This window comes from Pseudorca crassidens, chromosome 3, assembly GCF_039906515.1.
Source record: "Pseudorca crassidens isolate mPseCra1 chromosome 3, mPseCra1.hap1, whole genome shotgun sequence".
Taxonomy (NCBI): domain Eukaryota; kingdom Metazoa; phylum Chordata; class Mammalia; order Artiodactyla; family Delphinidae; genus Pseudorca; species Pseudorca crassidens.
The window spans coordinates 56,140,181-56,167,641 of record NC_090298.1 but is presented as its reverse complement, the minus strand read 5'-3'; the positions used below and the strand labels follow the sequence as shown (position 1 = coordinate 56,167,641).

The 27,461-nt window shown below is 40.4% G+C and overlaps 1 protein-coding gene across 3 annotated transcripts in view; it reads right to left on the bottom strand.

Annotated features, from left to right (window-relative positions):
- The window catches only part of MCCC2 (methylcrotonyl-CoA carboxylase subunit 2), a 63,795-nt gene that overhangs the window by 8,501 nt on the left and 27,833 nt on the right, over positions 1 to 27,461 (bottom strand). For all 3 annotated transcript variants that reach the window (XM_067730938.1, XM_067730940.1, XM_067730939.1), the window contains exons 7-13: positions 24,999 to 25,112; positions 18,250 to 18,314; positions 13,237 to 13,336; positions 13,031 to 13,126; positions 9,306 to 9,378; positions 6,327 to 6,407; positions 3,387 to 3,449 (exon numbers count right to left, since the gene is read on the bottom strand). In XM_067730938.1, coding sequence (XP_067587039.1) covers positions 3,387 to 3,449; positions 6,327 to 6,407; positions 9,306 to 9,378; positions 13,031 to 13,126; positions 13,237 to 13,336; positions 18,250 to 18,314; positions 24,999 to 25,112 — 592 coding nt within the window. The remainder of the gene's footprint in view (positions 1 to 3,386; positions 3,450 to 6,326; positions 6,408 to 9,305; positions 9,379 to 13,030; positions 13,127 to 13,236; positions 13,337 to 18,249; positions 18,315 to 24,998; positions 25,113 to 27,461) is intronic.

The following is a 27,461-nucleotide window of genomic DNA, read 5'->3' as shown; positions in this document are numbered from 1 at the left end:
AGAAGTCATTTTCACCAAGGTGCTAGAAGGACATCTTGCCAACCTTAGATTTTACCACAGGCCTCTCACCCGAATAAAATATTTATATGTGAAATATGCCCCCCACAAATTTGCATTAAAAGGTAAAATAAAATTTTCTCTAATCATTTAAAACATTGTTTAAGTGGTTCATCTGGATGCGCACAGAGATCCTCAAACAAGATAAGAATGCAACGTATCTTCAAGAAATTATCTCAGAACAATAGCTTGGTGATGAAAGAACAGGATACGGCAAGCTGAGGAAAAAGTACTATGGCAAGCCCAACTGTGAGGGCTTTAGGATTCACTGACCTCGTTTAAAATATAGATTATTCCTTCTGAAGCACTGCTTTAAAACTTTGATGAAATAAAATTAATGTTTCATAGAGATGCTGAGTCCCTGTCAGCGACTCAATAGCAAGATAAAAGAATTCTCATTATAATTATAGGATTCTTCTACTTCTCCAAGCTCCCACCCCCGGCTCTGTTGAAACTGGTCTGCAGCGTCACTGTGCTTTCCAGGCCTTGGGGTTCTTCCTCTTCACCTTATAAACGTTGCATCAGGCTTCATTTGTCTCCCTGCGCACCCACAGACGCACATGCCTACGTGATGGTCGCTGTTCTTGCTTTGCGAATCTCCATAATGGGTAATCCAATTCAATTAAACCATTTTTTATGGATCACTTGTACTTGTTGTGGATACAACAGTACGGATGTAACAAGCCCTGCCCCAACCAGGCACCATCTGCTTCCTCTGGTCACCTCCCTGCCCTCTGAACTGGGCCCTCAGAATAGCTCAGACACTCCTTTATCTATTTTATCTCGACTCCCTGTAACATTCCCACAATAGCTATCTCAAATATCGACTCTCTTTAAAAGCCCTCACCCACCACCCACCACCCTATCACCCCACTATGCCTCTAGTCCCCGTGAGTGATTTTGCCTTGAAAAAGAATACCGAGGCCATCTCACTTGGCTTTCTCTAACCCTTCTGTTTCTCACCATAAAGAACAACATAATCATGCTGCCTTTCTTCCTTTACTCTCATCTCTGTGGAAGAAATTAGAGTTACTCAAAGATTATCCCTGAGCCCTTTCTCTTCTCTCTGGGTGTTATCTATTCCCACAGCTTTAAACACCATCTCCATGTTCTAAGGTTGTCTCCACGTTCGCCTCCAGCTAACACACCTCTTCGGTGCTCAAGACTTTTCAACTGCCCACCATATATTTCCAAATGGATACATTTGAGGTCCCTCAAATGCAATGTTGAAAAACCAAACTCAAACTCTGCTCTCTGACCCCAACCCAACAAAAAATAAAGCACAGCGAAAATGTAGGAATCTTCCAAGCACACGGTCTAACTTACTGGTGGTTAATAAATGATGAGTCATTATTAGAAACAAGGTCTCTGGCCTAGTGAAGCTTCAGAGTACTTTTACATGCCCTCTTAGAAGGTTTGCCACATAGGGCCCTCTCTGGCTGCCACCTGGATATAACTCCGCTCAAGAGTCATCTAACCAGATATCTTAAACTTAAGAACAGCACCAGATGAAGATGTTTTAGCACCAGTACTATGTAAAGCCCTGCTGACTGCCAAGGCCAAACTCCTTCTCATAAAGGCATGCCTGATCCCAACAACTAATTAAGGACTTCTTCCTTTGAACCTGAGATAACCACACATGACTTAGAACAGTGGTCCCCAACATTTTGTGGCACCAGGGACCGGTTTCATGGAAGACAATTTTTCCACGAGTGGGGTGGCGGCGGGCGGGGGGGAAGGCTCAGGCAGTAATGTGAGCCACAGGGAGCAGCAGAGGAAGCTTCACTCCCTCGCCCACCACTCACCTCCTGCTGTGCGGCCTGGTTCCTAACAGGCCATGGGTCAGTACCAGTCCGCGGCCCAGGGGTGGGAACCCCTGACTTAGAAGACTGGGGGAAACATTTTTTTTAGCTAATCAACATATCGGAGTGCCTCCTATCTGTCAGGCACCATGCAACACACAAAAAGTATAAATAGGAGAATCACAGAATGCCAGGAAGAAGAACTCTAGAACCCTAAGAGCCCTTAAAAATCATTTCACCTGCCATGTTAGGATCACCCATGGAACATGAAATCAGACAGTTGACATTGGTCTTATCATTCTCTGGAGTCAAAACACAAATCGCGGAACTTCCCTGGTGGTCCAGTGGTAAAGAATCTGCCTTACAATGCAGGGGACACGGGTTTGATCCCTGGTCAAGAAACTAAGATACTACATGCCAGGGCAACTAAGCCTGTGCGCCACAACTACTGAGCTCGTGTGCCTCAACTAGAGAGCCTGCAGCTGCAAACTACAGAGCCCATGCACTCTGGAGCCCATGTGCCACAGAGCCTGCGCACCACAACTAGAGAGAGAAAACCCCCGCCACAACTAGAGAGAAGCCTGCGCGCCGCAACGAAAGAGCCTGCGTGCCACAACTAAGACCCAACGCAGCCAAAAATTAAATAAATAAATAAATAAATAATCTTAAAAAAAAACACCTCAAATCCCAGACTTTGGTTCAGGATGTGCATGTCCATTTAAGATGTTGCTTCAGGTAGAATTAACTGCACGATGAAAGATAAGGAAAAGGGAGGACCACACCATGTACTTAAAATCCTTTATGGGGAACAAAGTACTGGGAAAGAGACCATGGGTCAGATAACACCCTCCAGCACTAATGAGAGTGTTACTGGCTGAGAACACTCTGCTGTTTTCTGGGTGGGTGGGTGCACATGTGCAGGAGTAAAGGAAGGCCACTCAAATGTCTGATACACTTGAAACTCAGAAATTGCTTCACTCAAAAACATGGATAAATTCCCCCAAATATTTAAGATTCTTGAAGTGTTAACCTTTAAAGATAATCTAGAGAGAGCATGTCCAATAAAGCTTTCTGTTATGATGGAAGCATTCTATGTCTGCACTATCCAATACATGAGCCATACTGGACACTGCAGCTCTTGAATAAATGCACCCAAACTGGTTAAGCTGTTTTCTTTTTCTTTTTTTTTTGGCTGCGTTGGGTCTTCGTTGCTGCGTGCAGGGTTTCTCTAATTGCTGACAGCAGGGTCTACTCTTCGTTGCAGTGCACGGGCTTCTCATCGCGGTGGCTTCTCTTGTTGCGGAGCATGGGCTCTAGGCATGCAGGCTTCAGTAGTTGCGGCATGGACTCAGTAGTTGTGGCTCGCAGGCTCTAGAGCACAGGCTCAGTAGTTGTGGTGCACGGGCTTAGTTGCTCTGTGGCATGTGGGATCTTCCCGGACCAGGGCTCGAACCTGTGTCCCCTGCATTAGCAGGCGGATTCTTAACCACTGCGAGGCCACCAGGGAAGTCCAAGCCATTTTCTTACCAGTAATGTTTTGAAGAAACAGCAGAGGGATATTCCTTTGGCAGCATAACTGGATAAAATGAGCTCCCTATAAGCAAATAAAATAAAAATCTTTTTAGTGGGAGGTTAACAAATTTAATCATCATTTACCCTGCAAGCAACACATTTGGGTCAAAGAAAGAGTACCCTTTGCTTGGCTAGTCTGACCTTATAGTAACAGTAATAATAATACTACCATGGGGACCCACTGTCAATGGAACGTGATTACAATTTGCACTGTTTTGCACAGGCACCTGTGTGATCACTGGCACATGACTGCAGGCCAACTCCTGTATCAGAGATGAAGTCAACCACTAATATTCCAAACAGCAAGTGAAACTTCAGGAACAGAGAAGAAGGAATTGCTTGTCAATGAGAATTTCTGAGCCTCACCAGAAGGCAATTCTCTGGTTCTCCACTTTAAAAAAGATAGAATATAAACCCTTCTGGGATACCTACATTTTGATCATCACTTGAAATTCTTTCATGCACCAAGATGATAGTAAAAATATATCTTTCTTACCAACATACTTGAAATAAAGGGGATTTTTTTTTTTTTTTTTTTTTTGGCTGCGTTGGGTCTTCATTGCTGCACGTGGGCTTTCTCTAGTTACGGCAAGCGAGGGTTACTTTTCATTGTGGTGTGCAAGCTTCTGATTGCGGGGGCTGCTCTTGTTGCAGAGCACAGGCTCTAGGTGTGCGGGCTTCAGTAGTTGTAGCTCGCAGGCTCTAGAGCGCAGGCTCAGTAGTTGTGGCACACGGGCTTAGTTGTTCCGTGGCATGTGGGATTTTCGCAGACCAGGGCTCGAACCCGCGTCCGCTGCATTGGAAGGCAGATTCTTAACTACTGTGCCACCAGGGAAGCCCAAATGGGATTTTAGATGAATGCTAGACACCTTTTAACCTTGAGTTTAGGAAATCAGTTATTTAATGACACAAAAATATAACTATTCCAGGGGCTTCCCTGGTGGCGCAGTGGTTGAGAGTCCGCCTGCCGATGCAGGGGACACGGGTTCATGCCCCGGTCTGGGAAGATCCCACATGCCGTGGAGCGGCTGGGCCCGTGAGCCATGGCCGCTGAGACTGCACGTCCAGAGCCTGTGCTCCGCAACGGGAGAGGCCACAACAGTGAGAGGCCCACGTACCGCCAAAAAAAAAAAAAAATATATATATATATATATATATATATATATATATATATATATATATAAAACTATTCCTTTCCCTATCTTCTAAAGATTATGTGAGTAAGAAAACACTTAAAGCTGTTTCCTTTATATTTTACTCTCTATTTGCAGATGCTTTTAACTTAGCTGGAAATGCCTTGGCAAGTACAAGATTGCAAAGCAATTGCTCGACCTCAAATACGAGAACGAGGAAATCACACAGACTTGTGGGGCTTACCTCAACAAATGAAATGTCAGACAGAGGCCAAACATAGCTCTCCTCCTGGATTTATCTGTGACAAGCCAACAAATAAAACAAGGCGGCGTTTGTTGGCCTCAGTCTGACATACCTTCTATTGAAATAAGTATATTATATAGTCATTAAAAGTCAGTGTATTAGGGGCTTCCCTGGTGGCTCAGTGGTTAAGAATTCACCTGCCAATGCAGGGGACACGGGTTCGAGCCCTGGTCCGGGAAGATCCCACATGCCACGGAGCAAATAAGCCTGTGCGCCACAACAATTGAGCCTGAGCTCTAGGGCCCATGAGCCACTACTGAAGTCCGCACGCCTAGAGCCCGTGCTCCACAACAAGAGAAGCCACCGCAATGAGAAGCCCGCACACCGCAACGAACAGTGGCCCCCACTCACCACAACTAGAGAAAGCCTGCACTCAGCAACAAAGACCCAATGCAGCCAAAAATAAATAAATTAAATAAATTTTAAAAAAAAGACAGTGTATTAGAAATATTTAATATTTTGGAAACGCTCACTATACATACTATTAAGTGAAAACCAGCAAAACTTCCCTATATATGGCAAAACCAATTTTGTTTAAAAAAAGAGGAGGACTAGAAAAAACTAAGGAACCATAATAAAATGTTACTCAAGGTTATTTCTGGCATGAATGTAGGTGACTTTTATTTTTATTTTTACTCTCTTATTTTCATCTTATAATCTCAGTGGGGGAACAATAATGAATAGCAAAATCCAGAAACTAACTTTACTAATAAAACATTCTGCCAAAGACAAATTCTTCCTAATTAGGGTATGAAAGTGCTTAATTGCCTGTTACCTGCCTCAGTAAGAGAACGTTTACCTTGTTATTCACTCTATCATTTGAAAAGGAAAAACAGGGCTAAACTTTTTTATTTTCTTAAGAAAATATTTTATCAAATAAGTACATGAATTACATTTATCCAAGTTTAGGTAAATCTGAGACAATGATGTATGAAATTGAATACTAAGCCAAAATATATTCATGAATTCCCTCTTTTAAAACCAGAGCTTCAGTAACAAGACCCACTATCTTTCTGTTTCCAAAAAGTGAAAATATAATCAAGTTAAACTGATTATGGGATAGGCTAGAGCAGGTCATGTCTCAGAACCATATGAACAGTATGTTTGAACCCCTCGAATGCATGAAACACTTTCAAGACAAGTATTCCTGTATTCTTAGAAAATGTATACATCATCTACAGCAGTTATAATTCAAGTATCAAGAGAACTTTCCTAAAACAAACATTTGTATTTTTAACAGTGCTCAAGACAGTTCATCATATTCACGTAAACCTCCCTAAAGCTGTTTCAAACATTTAACATGCATACACATACATGTTCACACGTATAGGCACACAATGTTCTGTTTGTTAAGGCATCTGGTTAAATATTTTAAAGATTTTATGCAATAATTTTCATTCATTACTTGATAATGTTTAAATTAAAACAGAAAAAACCTTGAAACATTTTTAACAGTACTTGCCTTTTTTGCAGATTCAGAAAAGAGAACTCCATTGTTTCCAACGATACCTACTGGGTATCCAAATATTCTAGCAAATCCTCAAAAGAAAATTGAAAAAAATATGTATATATTTCAGAGGGCTTTTAATTCACAACGAACAGACATATTTATACATTGTTTAATTTCAAATCAATGTTTAAAATGTAGAGATTTCGTCTATGGTACAAAATAGCTCATGGCATAATTTATTTCTAAGGTACTGGAGTCTGGGTTTTTTGCTTTCTTGAAAGGGGTGTGTTACATATAAAGTTATCCACTTGTCTGACCAACCAGTTTGGTTAGATGATTGGATTAGTGTCATCCGTTCATTCATGTAACATATATGAGTGCCTACTATGTACCAGACACGAAGGGTATTCTGATATAGAACAAATCAGAGACACAGATCCCTTTAAAGGTCAATGTTCAGAGCCATCGGCCAGTTTCAGGTGACTAGCTTGCCTTAAAACACCTGAGGTAATGACAGGCCCTTGAAATAAAAGGGATAAACTCAGCAAAGACAAACTTTTTTAAAAAGCAGGAATGCAGTCAAGCCTGGTGGTAACCGAGTTTAAGGTAAGAAATCCAGTTAAGCTTAGAAGAATGAATCACTACACTTTCATTTTCTCTGTGTTTGCATCTTTTTCTTTCTCCTTTCCACAAGTTTGGTTTTTGTCTCAATATCACTTCCACTACCACTCCACACACACATACACACACACACACACACACACACACACACACACGAGAAATAAGAGAGAAGAAAAAGGGGGAAGAAAACCCTGTTATTTTGTGAAGTAGACACTTTAGGTGGTTCCAGGAGGCTATTTTGTAAATATGAAGGACGTGACTAGAGACATTCCCAAGAGTGATTTTCAGGTGTCAAATACTTGGAAGCCAAGTGTCAACAAACTGTGCTTGTGAGAGGGGTCACAGGAAGCTCAATGCCAAAGTTCCTGGACCAGGCTCTGTGTCCAAGCTCAAGCTTGGACAGGCTGCCACTAAGACCCCTGGCGTGGGCCGCCCAACACAAAGCAGGTGCTCGAAGAATGAATGGGTAAGAGAGAATGTCAACCTACTGACAAGCCAGAACACCGAATTTTTTAACTTACTTTTGTTCTTTACTCTGGCTTTGTCTTGATTTATTTTTTAAAATCCTTATGTTTATTTAATATGTTAAAATGAAACACTGATTTGCTGGTCACCTTGATTTCTCTTGGTCTTTCAGACCTACAATCCCAGCCCAAACCCTAGGCTACACACCCTAAATGGCACTGCCACTTACAGAGGCAATTCAGAAAGGGGCAAACCTCCCCAAAGTTCTAACAATTCACTCTGAGTCCTGACCCATCCCATAAAAAGAGCTGGGAATCCAGCACGTGTCTCAGCAGCACGGTGCTACTCCTGAAGGTGTTCTGCCCTGTGAGCTGTTTAAACTTTCCATCCACCCTTAGTCCTGCTGAGTAGGGCGCATGCCCCACTACACTAGGGTCACCCATGGAGGGAGCACCTTCACCAACTTCCTATCGGCCAAACAAGAAAGCAAAATGTCTACGAAACTCCTAGGCCTACCTATGGCAAGCGCGGGGGAAGGAGGAAAGCTGTAAGAACTGCCAGAGACACCTGATCCTTACAAAAATCTGTCCTTCTCCCTCCTCACTCCCACTCATGGCCCCCGCATTCATCCCTCCCTCCTCCTTTCATGCCCCCTCCCCCTCATACCCCCTTTCATCCTCTCTTACTACCTCCTCACCCTCTCATTCCCCCTTCGCCCTCTCATTCCTCTCTTCTCTCTCTCACTGCCCCCCGCCCACCCAAACCTTATTTGAATTCCAGTACAGAAGAGGTGGAGATCTACCATCTGGTAGATCTACCCCTGGTATTTTAGGGAGCAAAGGTACCACAAGTATTTTAGCAAGTCCAGGGCAAATACATAAAAACAGATGACAAAGCCCACCCATCCATCTCTGAGAAAGAAGCAGAAACAGTTCTGACTTGTTTTAAACGGCTGCACAATGAGGGTTACATCCTGAACTATTTGGGGACAAATCCTGTCTATATATCAAAGAAAAAGCTCTTAATCACTTAAACACCTAAATACAAACACATAAATTTTACTTCCAGTGTGAACCCTTCTCTTGCTCATAAATCAGACCAGGAGAAACTGCTGTGACTTATCCTTAAGACTCAATGTATATTTGCAATTTGGATTTTTGCAGCTAGTTGTTTGTCCTACTCTGGTATGCTGTCTTCAGATTAACTACTACATTTTGGAGCTTCTTTAAGACCAAGTAAAATGCCCAAATTTGTTTTGCCATTTGTCCAAAATAGATTACTATGGACCTGGTGTCTATGTTTCAAATATTTCTTCAAAGGCCTACGAACGTAACAGTTTAGGTGAATGAATTAACTTTTATAAACATTCTTATTTTGTTTTTTCAGACTTGGTATTCTGTCCTGTATTCTCAATCTAGTCTTTGTGTGGATCAACGTAAGACCTACACAGAGGCGGTGAGAAGGTTTAACTCAGTCTACAGTCTTCTGGGAAACTAAAACATCACACGAAACTTCACGGTCGAATTGAAGACTAAAGAATAAAGAAGACAGTGCTGAAATGTTCAAAATAATTATAGTCATCCAGAGAAATTTTAAAAACTACAAATATTTTTGTTAATTTTACTATGATAAGAGCCTTTTTATACAGCTAATGCTACAAAGTCACAGAATAATGGTCTGGACCAGAGCATCTTGCCCTTATCATTTTAAATTCTGGATCCATGAAGGCATTCAGCTGCAAGTGATCTTTACAAAACAGCTCCTTTTGAGTACTGACTCACACGTTTATACCACTCTAAATAACAAAGCTCATGCCAAGTGCATCAGGGCCGTGAGACAAGAGATCACTTATTTTCAAAGCAGCATAAAACGTTCACATTTTCAGTTCTTCATCTTTATACCTGTAACTAATGTGTCTCCATATAAGGCTTTAAATTCATTGAATCTGCTTCCATCCACGATTCTAGCAATGACCTAAGAGGAAAAATAACAATGTCCCTGAGCAATTATATTATAAAAGAATTTTTGCATTCAACTTATTTGTAAGGAAAACAAATTTGTAATGAAGTTGTCACTTTCACAAAATTTCACCCTACTCAGAAAATCTTCTCAATAGAATTTCACTTGATATGCATGGTTAATGCCCTGAAGTCATTCTTGGCCCTGATTTTACACTTTACTATAAAAGCAACAGCTCCATGCTGTATACCAGAGAAGCACAGAGACTACATGGGCTGGTTGCTAGACTCACAGCTTCAGGGGCTGTCAAATGTATTGGCCAAGAGTCAGGGATTCAATCAGAAAGCAAGGTCCTACTACATGTCACAGGGAATCATACTCAATATTTTGTAATAACCTATAAGGGAAAAGAATCTGAAAAAGAATATATATAAAACTGAATCACTGTGCTGTACACCTGAAGTTAACACAACATTGTAAATCAACTATACTTTAATTAAAAGATTTTATTAAGGAAAAAAAAAGAAGAAGAAAGAAAGCAAGGTCCAGCCTTACAGTCAGAAGACTTAGGCTCCAATCTAGGGTATAACATATGATTTATTGATTTATGTGTCCTAGAGTAAGGCATTTAACCCCTCTGAGTCTCGGTTCTCACTTCTGCAAAGATGGAACAAAGTTGTGAAGATATGATGAACTAGTAATAAAGGAACCTAAGAAAATAATGCTGAGATGAAGAACCAGCTCTGACTCCCAGCTTCTCCCAGCTCTACCACTGGGAAACTAGAGTGACAGGCTGGTTACTTAAAATCCCTGAAGCCTCAGTTTCCTCATCTGTTTAAAAAAAAAAAGTAATAACAATAATAATAATACTTAAGAGGTAATAACATTGCCTGGTACTCATCAAAGGGTAGCTATTATTTTTTTTTTTTTTTTTTGGGTAGCTATTATTATTAAGCCTTCAATAAAGGTTCATTGATTCTGAATCTGATACACATATATACACACACACATACACACACACACACATATAATTAATCTACACAAAGTTACTAGCTTATCCTCCATATTCATCATTATACATCAGGACTATTTCAAAGTGTTCTAAACATGAAGCATATTCCAAATTTTTTCAGAAACTATTTTAGATGCTACACATCATTTTTTCTATCCAGTTTGAGCTTCCTTTTTCCTGTTTACCACATCAATCAAAGCCTTATTTTATAAGCTGCAAAGGCCGAAAAATGAGTGAATAGCTTACTTTGAATTATGTTTTAGCTACTTTCCTAAAAGGTCAAATAATATAATGGGGATATAACAGTTGTCTAAAGTGCTATGTGGCTCCAAAATTACACCTTTTGAAAAACAAACACATAGTGACGACCATTCTTCCATACAAAGATAAAGCCACTCAAAAGGTCAGAGCAGCCTAGGGCCACTTAACGTGAACCCCCTTCTATTTGCTTTACGATGAAGTCCACTCAGCCACATAAAATACACTAACTCATCTGCACAAAGACTCAAACTTTAGGAAGCAGACATATCATACAGCACTACTCCTATTTCTAGGAGCAGAAATCAATGCTCAGAGAGGTTCAACCCCAGTACCACTGACTAGGGAAACAAGAACTAGAACCTGGGTTTTTTTTTTTTTTTTTTTTTTTTGTGGTACGCGGGCCTCTCACTGTTATGGCCTCTCCCGCTGCGGAGCACAGGCTCCGGAAGCACAGGCTCAGCGGCCATGGCTCATGGGCCCAGCCGCTCCGCGGCACGTGGGATCTTCCCAGACCGGGGCACGAACCCGCGTCCCCTACATCGGTAGGCGGACTCTCAACCACTGCGCCAGCAGGGAAGCCCTAGAACCTGGGTTTTTCAATTAATATCTCAATGTTGTCCCACAGCTCCATATACTAGTAAGACCTCCATACAAGGCTTATTTGCAATTACAGAAAAATATAATAAATTAACATCACAATGATGAACATGAATCAGCAAAAGGTAGAAGTCCAGGATACAATTTAAGAAGGCAGAAGTCTATCTTTATAAAAAGATATCCATTAAAATGAAATTGAACTACCATGAAGGCATGGATTCACATCTGTTTTGCTCATTTCTGTACCCCTAGTGCCTGAAACAATACCTTCATGGAAAAAGCACTCAATAAATACTGTGGAATAAATGAAAAAAGTGATTATGCTTGAAAGAATGAATCCTTAGCCACCTAGAAAACTTGACTATTAGAACAACTCATTTTTCAGGCACATCAGATTGTAAGTGCCAGTTTTTTCTATGCCTGTAATTAATTAAAAAGTCAAACTGAAAACCTAATTCTAGGGGCTTCCCTGGTGGCGCAGTGGTTGGGAGTCCGCCTGCCGATGCAAGGGACGCGGGTTCGTGCCCCGGTCCAGGAAGATCCCACACGCCGCGGAGCGGCTGGGCCCGTGAGCCACGGCCGCTGAGCCTGCGCGTCCATAGCCTGTGCTCCGCAACGGGAGAGGTCACGACAGTGAGAGGCCCGCGTACCGCAAAAAAAAAAAAAAAAAAAACCTAATTCTAAAACTTATAGTTAACTAAATTACCTTGCTAAAGTGAAGTACCAGTTGAAGCTCCATTAAAATCCAGCACTTAAGACCCTCTAACAATAATAGGGTATTGCCTGAAGAAATATTTGTACATATCCATAAGTGGGATATTACACTCATCAATTCATCCAAAAAAATATTTACTGAGTGCCTACCATGTCACCAGGTACTAGTATAAGAATCAGGACCTAACCACAAAAAAACATTTATGAAGAAGTTTTAAATAATGGGGAGATGTTTATAATTTAAACTGGAAAAATTAGAATTAAATATATATATATCTCAATATATGTATGTATGTATATACTATCTGAACTACATAAAAATGTATACATACACACTAAGCCAAAACACCAAAATATTGGCTCCTTTCTCTGCATGGTGTAATTACAAGCAATTTTATGTTTTTCTGTATTTTCTATATTTTTCACAGTTAGTACATAATAGTTTTATAGTCAAGGGGAAACATAACAAAATATTAAGGCACAGAATCTGATATTAGGACAGTTTCCTAATTTAGAAAGTATTCTACCCGATATGGATACTGAACAAAATAAAAGACTACATGCTATATGCAAGCACTAAAAATTGTCAATCTAAACTACAGAAGACAATCTGTAACCATAGCAACATCTTCAACTGCAATCAAATGTCTAATCTTTGCTCCTGTCATATTGATCTAAAAGGGTATGTTTTTTCCTTTGAACAACTTACTGACATTTCATCCACTTCCCAAAATAAGAACCCAAAAAAGAAATAGCTGGAAATTATAAAGTTGTGCTACATCATTCCTAATGTCCACAGGAATATGGAGTACTAAATATGGACAAAGCAAGCTTAGTCATCGTGCAATGAAAACTTTCCAGTAATTAAGAGGTTCCCCCCCCCCTCTTTTAGTAAGATATCTTTCCCTTATATGTCACTCCTTACTGAGACCCACAACAGTCCCTTAGTTTAGGGATGAACATATCTAAAACAGACTTCAGCTCTGAAAATGGATACACACAGCCTGTAGTTCAAACAAAGTTTAAACACATGGCATAAACTATGATAGCATAGCTTACGGCTCACAGTTCCACTTTACACACCTCTCGGACATCAAAGTTCCTCTTAAGGTTGGCACCAATTATTCCATACAATTCATCAGCAGGAAATAAAGGATCTTCAGAAGGTTCAATGGTAACCTGCAGAAATATACAACAATCACATTAGCCTATTTAAAGACATTATTTCAAGGTGACATAAGCCAAAATGCTTTGGGAAAATAAAAAATATAAGAACAGATCCAACTCACATCCATTTTCTTCTGATAATTTAGATTCCTTACAATCTTCCTAGCTAAGTGAAGGGCATGATTATCATCCAAAGCGTAGTAGTCACTTACTCCAGACTTTCTACAGAGTAAAGCACACTAAAAGAATCAGAACAGGGAAAAGGAAAATAATTAAATATCTTAAACCCCAAGTATCTTCTCTCATCTAAGGATGATGTCTTTTTACTTCTAAAACACTTTAATAACTGTCATCTAATTTGATCTTCATAACGTCCCTGGCAAAACAGTATTAACCTTGTTTTACAAACAGGAAAAACTGGGGTACACAAAAGTTAAGTACCTTGTCCTAGGACCACCAGTACCTGCATAAGAACCCACACCTTCTATTTTTCAATCTTGACCTTCTTCTACTGGACCACAGGGCCTTATTTAATGCTCATCCCGTACACCTCAGACAAAATCGTATATGATAGATAAAGTTCAACCACAGCTGGCACGCTTTCGTGATGTAGTTGGTAACAAAAATTGTTTATACCTCTCATTTCTGAGAGACTGCTGAGGCCTTCCTTACCACGTTACACCCCAAGAGTAAGCTGCTGCAGGTAGCACACACGAAGGCTTGAAAACGCTGTTCCTCAGATCAATGGTGAAAATGGGTATTGATAATATGGAACTGTGGTAAGGGCCTGCTCAATTTCAAGTTCAACGTGAATAAAGCATGGGCGTGCTCTGGTTCCAATTAGATGGCTTGTTGTTTCACTTGTAGATGTACTATGACTTTCTAATAAAGTATTAAAAAAAAAACACTATAAAGTCAGGCAAAAATATACACCTAAAGGGACTTCCCTGGCAGTCCACTGGTTAAGACACCACGCTTCCACTGCAGGGGGCACAGGTTCAATTGATCGAGGAACTATAAGATGCCACGTGCCACGCAGCACAGCCAAAAAATAGAAAAAAATATATATATATATGTGTGTGTGTGTGTGCGCACACACACACACACACACAACCCCTGAAAAAACAGAATTTTAGTTCATTTTATGAGCAAGAACTAAGCTGCCGCCATCTAAATTTTGATGTCTTGTCTAAGGAACACACCAAATCCTTAGGAGACATCTTAGAACTGGGCTCTCACAGTGGTTTCACGTCGCTGTCCACCTCGGGCTTGGGTGTTCCTCAATAAGAGCAAGGACCATGTGTGTTCCTCCAACCCTTTGCAAATAGCAGACCCTTCAGTTTCTTTAATTTGGTAGGACATTTTACAACTGACCGTGTCTTCCAAATGATTCACAAATACCAGCTACAATTGCTGACTTCTAGCTACACTGTAGTAACTCAGTAAGCAAAGAAAAGCAGAAGGGACTGCTTCCAAATCAGTAAATATTTAAAATAAAATGCCCTTTTTAAAAAAAAAATTATTTATTTATTTATTTATTTTTGACTGTATTGGGTCTTCGTTGCTGCACATGGGCTTTTCTCTAGTTGTGGAGAGTGGGGGCTACTCTTTGTTGTGGTGCACAGGCTTCTCATTGTGGTGGCTTCTCTTGTTGTGGAGCACAGGCTCTAGGCGCGCGGGCTCAGCAGTTGTGGCTTGCAGGCTCTAGAGCACAGGCTCAGTAGTTGTGGCTCGCGGGCTCTAGAGCACAGGCTCAGCAGCTGTGGCTCGCGGGCTCTAGAGCGCAGGCTCAGTAGTTGTGACGCACGGGCTTCGTTGCTCCGTGGCATGTGGGATCTTCCCGGACCAGGGCTCGAACCCGTGTCCCCTGTATTGGCAGGTGGATTCTTAACCACTGTGCCACCAGGGAAGTCCTAAAATGCCTTCTTTTAAAAACTGTCTAGCATTTACCAAAACAACAGGAAAGAGAAAATTTTTGATGAGACACTACTATGTAAAGCTTTGTGTCAAATTAACTACGAAGGATGACGAATCGGAGATGTACAAATACATATTTATAATGACAGAGAGAACCCAGAGCAAGTTGTGCCTAGTAAATTTTATGACACTGTTCCCAAAAAAGCCATCACCATCTAATCACTGTCCCATGATTTTAAACAGGCTACTATGAATGATGATAGCTAAAAGTAATAGAGCGCTTAGTATGCCACAGACACTGTGCTATGACGCAGGAATTATTCATATCTTCATTTTACAGAAGAGGAAATGAGGCTCTGGGAAGTTATGTAGTTTGTGTAGTCACAAGGGTAACAAGTGAGGCAAACGGAAGATGAATCCTAGAACCTACATGCCTAACTTGATATACCACCTACAGCTTTTACGGGCACCAGATGACTTTTTTTAAACTGTCAAAAAAAATTTTTTAATTAATGCTCCTCAAATACTATCTTCATCTCCTTCCCCTGATTAAGCACCTACAAACAGCGGCAGCCCACTTTGTCCTGTTTCTATTCTACCTGCATCCTCTCTCTCTCCAGGCTGAAACATCTACTTCACAGTCTCCCTGAACTGGTCAGTAAATGACCAGATAAGAGAGAAATGCTGCATCTCTGCTCACAGTAGTGTTCACCAAAATAAGCAAGTCTTCTGTTTAAACCCAGGCAGAAAACTCAAGCTCTCGAAGCTTCTCCCTGCCTACCTCAATTCTGCTCCAGCTCTTCCCTTAATCATTCCTCCTTTTGCCTCTAGTTGTAAAACTGGAAACATAATAGCTTATTTGTTTTGTAATTGTTTTTTAGTTCATTTATATCTCTTATCTGCCGAGTTAAATTATAAATCCTTGACGGCAGGGACTAGGCCTGAAATTTTTCTGTATTACTCATAGCACTTAGTACAATCAATCTATCCACAAATAAGTGCTCAAAAAGAAAGGAGTGAATGAAAAACTGAGGCAAAGGTAGGTTCCTTAGCCAACTCTTCAAAAGGCAAGGCAGTGTTCTTTGATAGGAGGGTGGAAATGTTGTACCTATTTTCCGTCTCCCACCTACTGGACTGCTCCCACAGTCACCTGCCTCCCTGGTTTATGGTTTGGCAAAGCAAAGAAAGGTTTACTGCACCTCCCAGGCCACTGAGCTCAATGATTAGATCTACCTGTCAGTTATGTCTGGGTTCTTTAGGGTCTAGTTCTGGGCCCTCTTCCTTATCTACACTCACCTCAAGGTGAGCTCACCTAGTCCTATGGTTTAAATTCCACCTCCATGTTGATGGTTCTTGAGCACAGATCTAGGCTCCAGACTCTTACAGTTAACTGCCTATTCAGCATCTCTACTTGGATGTCTGGATCATCTCTAACTTAGCAGGTTCAAAAGCAACACTTGATCCCCCTGCGCTATCCCCAACTCTGCCTCTCCTCCCGTCTTCCCAATCTCAGGAAATGAAACCATTTCATGTCATCATCTTTGTCACCTCACTTTCCTGTGCCCCATATATGAAATCCATCAACAAGTCCCTCAATTCCACCTCTAAAATAGAGCACAAATCTGATTACTCCCGTCCTCCGTTCACTACCACCATAATTATCTAAGCCACCGGCACCTCTCAGCCAACTCTAGCAATAGTTGTATGCTACTGATACAACCACCCAACTGGTCCCTCACACACACTACTGCCAACCCTCTAAGCATTCATTCTCCATTTAGCAGACAGAGGGATTTTTTTTTTCTAATGAAATGTTTAATAATAGCACAAACTCTCCTTAAAACTCTTCGATGGTTTCCTAATTGCTCATAAAAGAAAAAGTCCAAAACATTGAATGACCAATTACGATGATAAACAATAATAATAATGGCAGTTAACAATTACAGGTACTTATTTTAAAGCAGGTATTGTTTCAAGCAATTTACACATACTATCTCATTTAATTCTCACAAAATTCTAGGAGGTAGATGATCTTCTTACTCCTGAACTCTAACCTGAAATGGGAAGACCAGCAATGTGAAGGAGCGGCTCATGCCTGACTCACAAGGGCCAGCTGTGCGCATCTCTTCCTGATTCCATGTTCAGTGGTGTCCCGCTGGTAGCTTAAAATCAGCTATGGCGGGATAATTCATACCACAGATATTGGCAGATGCCGCAAAGCAGGACATTTTCCCTCCTCAGTGAATCAGCTAAGCATTTACCTGCTATTGAGCATTTTAGCTAAGCTACTCCCCAGCATTGCAAGCAGCCTGCATGGACCTTAAATGGACACTAGCTCCTCAAGCAAGCCCTAGATAGCAGCTCAGTCACAAGCAAATGTAAGTCCTCATATAACTTCCCCAACAGCCCTTAAGATCAACAGTCTCCCCTGCCTCTCTGCACCTGTATGCTTAGATAAAATCCCCATGGAACTTACCAATACCCCAATCTTCTGATTTGATTGACCAATCGAGCTGTAGTCAGGGGACCCCAAAGCACTCCAACCATGGACCCTAATAAAAACATGTACCCAGGTCCTGTCTCTCTCTCTGGGCACTCTGCCTAGACCGCCTCATGTGGCCCCTCAAGGTGTGCTGTGTACTTCCTCCAGAACCTGTGACTGATAAACTTCTCTATTTCAAATTCTCTTGTGGTCTGTTGTTGAACCACGGCTCACCATCCAGCATCCTGTGCTCCACTTAATAAGTGTTAATTAAACAAAGGCATAATGCCTGCACACCACTGGGTTAGCCCCACCTTCTATAAGCCTATACTTCTTTGTAGCCCTTATCATGTATACATATTTATATAATTTTTTGCTGATTATTTCTTTATTGCCCACCTCTTTGACTAGACTATAAGCTTCTTGAGATCAAAGACAATGTCTATCTTATTATCTCAAATACCTAAACAGTGCCTGGCACATAACAGGTGCTCAATGGATGTTTGTTAAATAAATAAGAAACCTGTTTCTCCAGTCTTTCTAGGCTATAATGAAAAAGTTGATGTTCTTGCTTAGAAACGGAACTCTAAAAGAACTGGACCCTAAAAGAGCGGATCTAGAACAAATAAACTGGTTTGATCTGGCAAGTTTAACACCTGGAAAAAATAATGTAACACTTCTTTTAAACAAACAAGTGACAATCAATCCTGGAAAGAAACAACTGCTTCTGTTTCACCTGCAGTGAAGATCAGCACCTCCGAGATCCTCAGCTGACACCTCTTCTCCAGTGGCTGCTTTAACCTACAACAAGGATAAAAGTCAATGGTGAGTTTTCTCCATCAGAGATACAGTACAGTCTCCTACATACAAACAAGTTCCGTTCTGAGAGTGCGTTCATAAATCCAATTTGTTCGTTAAGTCCAACGAAGTTAGCCTAAGTATCCAATTAACACAATCGGCTATACAGTACTATACTGTAATAGGTTTATAATACTTTTCACACAAATAATACATAAAAAACACACAAACACAAAAAATAAAGAAAATATTTTTAATCTTACAGTACAGTACCTTGAAAAGTACAGTAGTACAGTACAACAGCTGGCATACAGGGGCACATTTGCATCTTCAAAAGTTCTCAACTTGAAAGTTCGTATGTAGGGGAATTACTGTATTAAAATGCTGTCCTACACACCTCTTAACCTGATTATATCTACCATTCTTCCTTCCATAGAACTAGACATTTTGTTTCTCATCCCACCCACCTAGGTAAACCTAGATAATATTGTCTCTAGTCTACCGACGAGAAATGTGAACCCACAGTCACTAAGGAACCTGCCCACAGCCTCTGAGCAAGGGATGGAACCTGATCTGAACCCAGACATTCCTGGTCTGAAAGCACACTCTCTTTCCCCTACATTACTCTGCCTCCACACCCACGTTAAAGCCTTTGTGTCTGTGCACATGCTGATCCTACTGCTGGGCTCCCTTCTCCCTCTCAACCACCCAGTGAATCCCCAATTATCCTTCAAGCCCTATCTGCTCTGTGTGGCTTCCCCTGACCTGCCCAGGCCTTTTAACCATTAACGACACTCCATGGTTTTAACAGAGCAATGTTTGCTCATCTGTGGTTCAAGAGCATTCCACTTACACCTCCAACATGGCGCCTACCAGACTATATGTCAGTAATTTGCATGTGTCTCTGTCATCTCCTCTATACTGTGAGTTCCTTGATGGCAGAAACTGTGATTTATTCATCTTTGGACACAATACATTATATTGAAGTAATGCTATTTTTTCACCTTTGCTGAAAAATTCCAGTGACTGTCAAAAACAAACTCTTAAAGGTATAATATCTTTAAGATGGGGGGAAAAAATCTCCATGATTACCCACATCTAAGATTCAGCATAATATGACTAAAAAGAAAGAAACCTTAAGTAACAAATTAAGAATGACTTAATTATAGGGACTTCCCTGGTGGCGCATGGGTTAAGAATCCGCCTGCCAATGCAGGGGACGCAGGTTTGATCCCTGGTCAAGGAAGATCCCACATGCCGTGGAGCAACTAAGCCCGTGCGTCACAACTACTGAGCCTGTGCTCTGGAGCCCGTGAGCCACAACTACTGCAGCCCACGCACCTAGAGCCCGTGCTCCGCAGCAAGAGAAGCCACCGCAATGCTCGTGCACCGCACAGAGAGTAGCCCCCACTCCCCACAACTAGAGAAAGCCCACGCACAGCAATTAAGACCCAACACAGCTAAAAATAAATTAATTAATTAATAATAATTTTAAAAAAGAATGACAATTATAGCCTGAGAAATTCAAACAAGAAAAAGCAAGAAAAATCATTTAATGCTAAATGTCAATCTGACCCCTTAGGAATCATTTATTGATTCCTACTGCTTTGGGTTGGTCAATCTGTTTCTTTTTCTTCAAGTAATAAAAGAAAAGCTTTTATGAGAATAATGAACACTAATCTAAAATACAGCACAGAAATAACTTATTCACTACATCAAAAGCTCTGTCTTAAATAAAATATTATTCCAGGTAATTAAATTTTTCACCTCCAATTATGCACCCCCAGAACTAAATTCTTTTTTTTTTTTTTTTTTTTTTTTTTTGCGGTATGCGAGCCCCTCACTGTTGTGGCCTCTCCCATTGCGGAGCACAGGCTCCGGATGCGCAGGCTCAGCGGCCATGGCTCACAGGCCCAGCCGCTCCGCGGCATGTGGGATCTTCCCAGACCGGGGCACGAACCCATGTCCCCTGCATCGGCAGGCGGACTCTCAACCACTGCACCACCACGGAAGCCCCAGAACTAAATTCTTGATTCTCTTCTTCCCAAAAAATTTGGTGTAAAATAACATTCAGTCCAGACAATAGCTACTTATAAGAGGTGTCTGGATATTTAAAGTTGTAAAAACGAATAAACGTCTGACATATGATAATTCATTTTCAGGGAACTGACTGATATCAACTGAAAAAATAAAGATTTGTCATCAGTTAATATCTATGGAACACCCACAACATCTTTGAAACTGTGATAGGTATAAAGATGATAAAAGTCAAAGAGAAAATGAAAGCTGCTCATTCTATTAAATAACAAGTTCGGATGATAAACAAAAGGTAGGAGAACTAAAAAACTCCTTCAAAAATTTTTCTTATTCCACAGGGAACTTTGCTCAATACTATGTAACAACCTAAATGGGAAAAGAATTTGAAAAAGAATAGATACATGTATATGTATAACTGAATCACTTTGCTGTACACCTGAAACTATCACAACATTGTTAATCAACTATACTCCAATATAAAATAAAAAGTTAAAAAAATTTACCTTATTAGCATGCATTTTTTTCCAACCACGTTAAACTACTGAAAGCTACAACCTCACATTATGTGTGAAACCTACAAAGCCTTTTCTCAATTTTCAGTGAAACAAGCATCAAAATTTAGAATTCTCAAGCAGGTAAGGCTGCTGCTGCTTCTTTTTCTGCCTGTAAATACAGCCTTTTGATGGTAGACTACTGAACAAGGTTTAGTTCTCTAACAGAACTGCAGACTTCAGCTGCTACGTTGCTTGTTTCTAAGGCACAAGTTAAATCTGAATCCACTGAATAGACATTGTAATGCTGACCTTTAGACAAAATCTTCTCTTGAAAACAGTTAGCATTATTTCAGTATTATGATACTACCTATATTCCCAAAAAGATGTTTTAAAATTTTAGTCATATCTTTACTTATTCTCTAGTGAAAAATAATCAAGAATTACCCAGGAAAGTTTACTACACATAGGTAAATTAACCAACGATTGCTATCACACATAGCTAGAGAAATATTGAAGAATAATATTTAATATTATGCTGCAGGGGTTTTGAATAATGCCTTGAGACTTTTAATTCATTTGAAAAGGCAGCTTTTCAGGTTTATCTGGTCCTCAGTAAAAGTTATTAAAAATTAACACAATCATTTGGAAAATACACTTATTTAATATCAAAGTATAACATCTTTTAATATACTCTTTTTAATAAACTTGAGTTAATATTCCAAAACTAGATAATTCTTTGATAGACTTTTGAAGCAATAAACTTACTTCTTAAGATATAATTCACATACCACAAAATTCACCATTTAAAAGAATACAATTCAGTGTTTTTTATTATATTAACAAGGCTGTATAACAACCATCACCACCACCTAATTCCAGAACATTTCATCGCTCCCAAAAGAAACCCCATACTCATTAGCAGTCCCTCCCCACTCTACCCCCTCCCAGTCCTTGGCGACAGCTAATCTACTTTCGGTCTCTATGAATTTGCCTAGTCTACATATTTCATAGAAGGGTAACTATACAATATTTGTTCTTTGTGTCTGGCCCAATGTTTTCAAGGTTTGTCCATGTTGTAGGATGTGTCAAAACTTCTTTCCTTTTTATGGCTGAATTACTCCACTTGTAGGTTTATTATAGCTTTAGAAGTTCCTTGACATTATTCTTTTTACCTATTTAATATTCTTGGATTTTACTTACGTAATGGGATGTTTTGTTGTAACCAGTAGAAATTACCTGTGTCTTCACCCAGCCTCTCTTTATCACTCTGAAGTCTAGGATCATGTTGTGACATAAGCAAAGCAGGGTGACAACTGCTTTCCTGAAAATCACAATGGAGGTGTCCAAAGGAGAGATGAGGAAGAGCCGAGGATGACATAATCCAGTCCTCAGTGCCTGCATCACGGGCAGGTGGCCAGTGAAGTTGCACAGGGTCCCACTCTCAGAAGGGCCCTGTGCTTGGAGTTTAATGCTCAGTGGTCACCCTAGTGAAAGTCTAACTAACTTTATCTTTGAATCTGTGTTCTGTAAGTGAAGTCTGATGGGACAACGGAGCATGTGTGTTGAGGTTTAGAGCCTCAGATCTTGTGCAGTCTGCCTCCGCCCATCTCCCTGGGATGGGTTCTTGGCTCCCTGCTTTCCTGCTGACTGGTGCCTGGGCCCTGGGTCCTGCCCTACCTTCTCCTCCCTACCCCTGCCTAGCACCTGGTACACCCGCCCCCAGTGGGGGCCTGACACAGGTGTAGGGAGGATCAGAGGTCAGGTGTGCCCCCCATGGTGTCTCAGGGAAGAGCATGGCAGCCCCATCACTGTCCTGGGCTGGCAGTGCTGAGGTGTGCTGCTGAGGTGTGCTCTCCAACAGCCCACTCTGCATGTTGGGGGAGGGGGGACTGGGGGGGGTGCTAAGGGCTAGGCTTTTGCTCGTTCCCCATCTGGGTACCAAGCACATTCTCACATGGAGGCAGCACCTCCTTGGGGACGTGGTGGGCCCATGGGAAGTAGAGATGCCTGGCGGGGGTGGGGGCAGGGGTGGGGTGGGGCCTGTCATTAAATAACAAATAAAAACACCATGACTGGTAGACAGACCACAGAAGAAGGGAACATGTTTCATATTTTAGTATCTTTTACAGTAGTTTTCTCCTTTTTGAACAAAGGGTTCCATATTTTCATTTTGCACTGGGGTCTGCAAATCATGTAGCTGCCCTACCAGTGATCCATAAAGCTTGCTAGTATTAAAAATTTAGAGCACCACTCATAGCTATTCTAACTCTTTTTTCTTGGTTGGGGGGGCCTTAACCTTTTGAAAAGATGTTTTCACAAGACTCAGAAAGTCAAAGGTCTCTCTCCCACCCGGCTTCCTCTCCTCTGCTTTTAAACAACATTTACTCTATCTTTTTCAGTTTCTTTATGCATATACAAGCTTACAAATGTATAATTCCCCCCCTCCACTTTACGCAAAAGTTAACACACTATGTGTAAGCACCTTGCTGTTTTCACTTAACAATGTATTGGTTTGTTATTGACCTTGAGTAGAAGAAAAGATAAGTAAAAGTATTTTTCTTCAGCCAGCACCATTCAAGGGGGAAAGGACAGTCCTTTCAACACATGACGCTGAGACAACTGCATGTCCACGTACAGAAAAATGTCGAACCCCTTCCTGAAACCGCACCAAAAAACAACTCAAAATGGATCCCAGACCCAAACGTAAGAGTTAAAATTATAAAACTCTTAGAAGAAAACAAAGGATTAAATCTTTGCAACCTTGGAATAGGCAATACCTTCACAGATAGGACAAAAGCACAAGCAAAAAAAAAAAAGAAAAAAATATAAAAATTGGACTTCATCAAAATTTAAAATGTTTATGCTTCAAAGGAAAATACCATCAAGAGGGTGAAAAGACAACCCATAGAAGAAAATATTTGCAAATCATACATCTGATAAGAGACTTGTATCCAGAACACATGAAGAATTCTTACAAATCAATAAAAAGACAACAGCCCAATTACAAAATGGGCAAAGGATCTGAATAGACAGTTCTCCACAGAAGATACACAAATAGGCAACAAGCACATGAAAGATGCTCAGTATCATCAGCCATTAGGGAGATGAAAATCAAAACCACAGTGAGGTACCATGTCACACCCACTATGATGGCTACCGTCAAACAGACACACAACAACAAGTGCTGGAGAGAATGTAGAGAAATCAGAACCCTCACACACTGCTGGCAAGAATGTAAAATATGCTCTGGACAGTTTGGCTGTCCTCAAAATGTTAACCTTAGAGCTACCATATGACCCAGAAATTGTACTTGTAGGTTTATATCCAATAGAGATGAAAACATACCCATATAAAAACTTATACATGAATGTTCATAGGAGCATTATTCATAATATCCAAAAAGTGGAAACAATCCAAATGTCCATCAACCGATAAGTGGATAAACAAAATGCAGCCTATCCATACAATGGAATATTATTCAGCCGTAAAGAGGAAGGAAGTGATTCCTCCAAAATTTAAACATAGAATTACCACATGATTCAGCAATTCTGCTCCTGAGCATATACCCAAAAGAAGCGAAAGCAGGGACTCACACAGGTATTTGTATACTCATGGTCACAGCAGCATTATTCCAAATAGCCTCAAAGTGGAAGCAACCCAACAGTCCACCGATGGATAAGGAGACAAAATGTGGTATGTACATACATTGGAGTATTATTCAGCCTTAAAGAGGAAGGAAATTCTGAAACATGTTACAACATGGATAAATCTTGAGGACATTTTGCTAAGTGAAATATGCCAAACACATATTTCACAGATATTATATGATCCCACTTAAATGAGGTTCCTAGAGTAGCCAAATTCATAGACAATGTAGAATCATGGTTGTCGGGGCAGTGAAGGAGGTGGGGAATAGGGAGTTAGTGTTTAATGGGGACAGAGTTTCAGTTTGGGAAGATAAGAACATTCTGGAGATGGATGGTGGTGAGAGTTGCACAACAAAGTGAATATACTTAATGCCAGAGCACTGTATACTTAAAAATGGTTAGAATGGTAAATTTTATATTATGCATGTTTTACTTCAATCAATCAAGCAAGTAAGCAAACAAGACTATGTTCTTACCAAAAAGAAACAAACAAACAACTAGCTTCTTACCAAGGGAGGTCCTCCCAAGAAAATGGTACCCTGCTTGCGTACGATGATGTTTTCATCAGCCATCGCAGGCACGTAAGCTCCTCCTGCTGTACAGGAGCCCATGACCACTGCTATCTGGAATCCAAGCACACAAGAAACTCATGCAGTACAGCTCAGACAGTGAATTTACACAGTCCCTGGATCTACAGTTCCACAAACACTGCAGTACCAGGGGATATTACTAGCTTGTACCCGTGTTTCTCTCTTTCCCTTTGGCTGTGCCATGCGGCTTGTGGGATCTCAGTTCCCGACCACGGATTGAACCAGGGTCACGGCAGTGAAAGCCCAGAATCCTAACCACTAGGCCACCAGGGAATTCCCTGTGTTTCATTTTTAAAATGGAGTCCTCTAAGTGTTTAGAATGGTTTCCTAACTTTTGTATCAAAGCATTTTGAAGGACTTATGTCACACTTTACAAAGCTTGTGGACAATCTCCCTGTTAAAGAGAAGACTGGCCAAACAGACCTTTACCCTGAGCAACTAATGGAGAGAAGAAACTCACAATCCATCCATAAATTGGCAAAATTATATTAAAAGGACAACTTTTAAATCTAATAATAATAACAGTAATAATAAGTCCTCTAAACAACTGCCACTTACCTCAAAGGAATACTGAAATAATTCTCCAAATGAGTAATGTTAATTTTGTGTCATCCTGAACATAAGACCTTCTAAATATAAAACTAATGTTAGCGTCACAATTGAAAATCTTGCTGAAAAGAAAGTGCATTGTGTTGAAGCTGGGTGATGCATACCTGAGGGTTCACAGTACTATGTTCTCTACTTTTATGTGTGTTTGAAATTTTCCATGATAAAAGCTTTAAAAAAATTCTTGCTTAGAGATTAGTATGACACGTAATAAATATGGGTTTTGCTGATTACCCCTAGACAGGAATAAACAATATCACAGAGAAAAATAAGAGAAGTATGTGGTGAATATTTTCTTAAATTATCACATGAAAGTAGGTTTTGCTAATTCCAATATGCCATCAGTTTTCCTTCTAGACATACAAGTATCTGTTCTGAAAAAAAAAAAAAAAAAAGCCACACTAGTATTAATCCAAAAGTGAAAGGCGGCATGAGTTAACATTTTTCCATCTAAATGGCTGTCACAAAAGGCATTTTCCCCTATTTCATGTAACATTATGAAAGATGGCTGTAACATTTCTTTGTCAACATACTACAGAAGTGTTTGCCACTTATGGTTTTGCTTATCAATCACCTAGTTTTTTTTTCTTTCAGTTTTATTGGAATATAATTGACATACAGCACTGTATCAGTTTAAAGTATATAGCATAATGATTTGACTTACATATGGCATGAAATGATTCTTAGTAAGTTTTAGAAAATATCCATCAGGGACGTTGCTGGCGGTCCAGTGGTCAGGACTCCGCACTTGCACTTCAGGGGGCTCGGGTTCAGTCCCTGGTGGAGGAACTAATATCCCGCATGCCATGTGGCAAATTAAAAAAAAAAAAGCGGAGCCTAACCACTGGACCACCAGGGAAGTCCCCAAAATTTTTAAAATAGAAGAAAAATGTTTTTCTTATGATGAAAAAACCCCTTAGGATCTACTCTTCACAACTTTCATATATAACATAGAGCAGTGTTCATTATATTATTCATATTGCACATTACATCACATTACTTATTTATCTTAAAACTGGAAGTTTGTACCTTTCGACCTCCTTCATCCAATTCCCCTTCCCCCCATCCCTCGTCTCTGGTAACTACAAATCTGATCTCTTTTTTTATGGGCTTGTTTGTTTGGTTGGTTTTGAAGTATAATCAACCTACAGCACTATGTTAGTTACTGTAATACAACAGAGGGATTTGATATTTCTATACATTTCAAAATGATCACCACAATAAGTCTAGTTACAGTATGTCGCCACGTAAAGATATTACATAATTACTGACTATATTCCCCCACTGTACATTTCATACCCACGACTCATTTACAACTGGAGATCTGCACCTCTTAATCCCCCTCACCTATTTCTCTCCCTCCACCCACACCCCACCTCCCCACAGAAGTCTGTTTTGAAGATATCTATGGCTAGAAAAACTCTTGCCCACAAGCACAAGGAAACATTCATCATAGCAGTGTTCATAATAGCAAAATATGCAAATAGCCAACATGTCCGTCAATACAATATTTTGAAAGGGATACTGTGGATAAATAAATTCTTTAAAAATCTGGGGCAAAAAGTAACACAAGAAAGGTTAGTACTTCATAAATCCAAGTGGAAGGTACATGAGTGTTTGGTCTATTATTCTCCGTACTTTCTTCAAGTCTGAAATATTTTATGGGTTTTTCTTTAAGTTTATATCAGAAGCAAAGAACACAATTTCACCTTATCACCCTGTTCTCTGCACTAGAACACTAGAATCCACTATCAAAAAAAGAAGTCAAGGAACTAG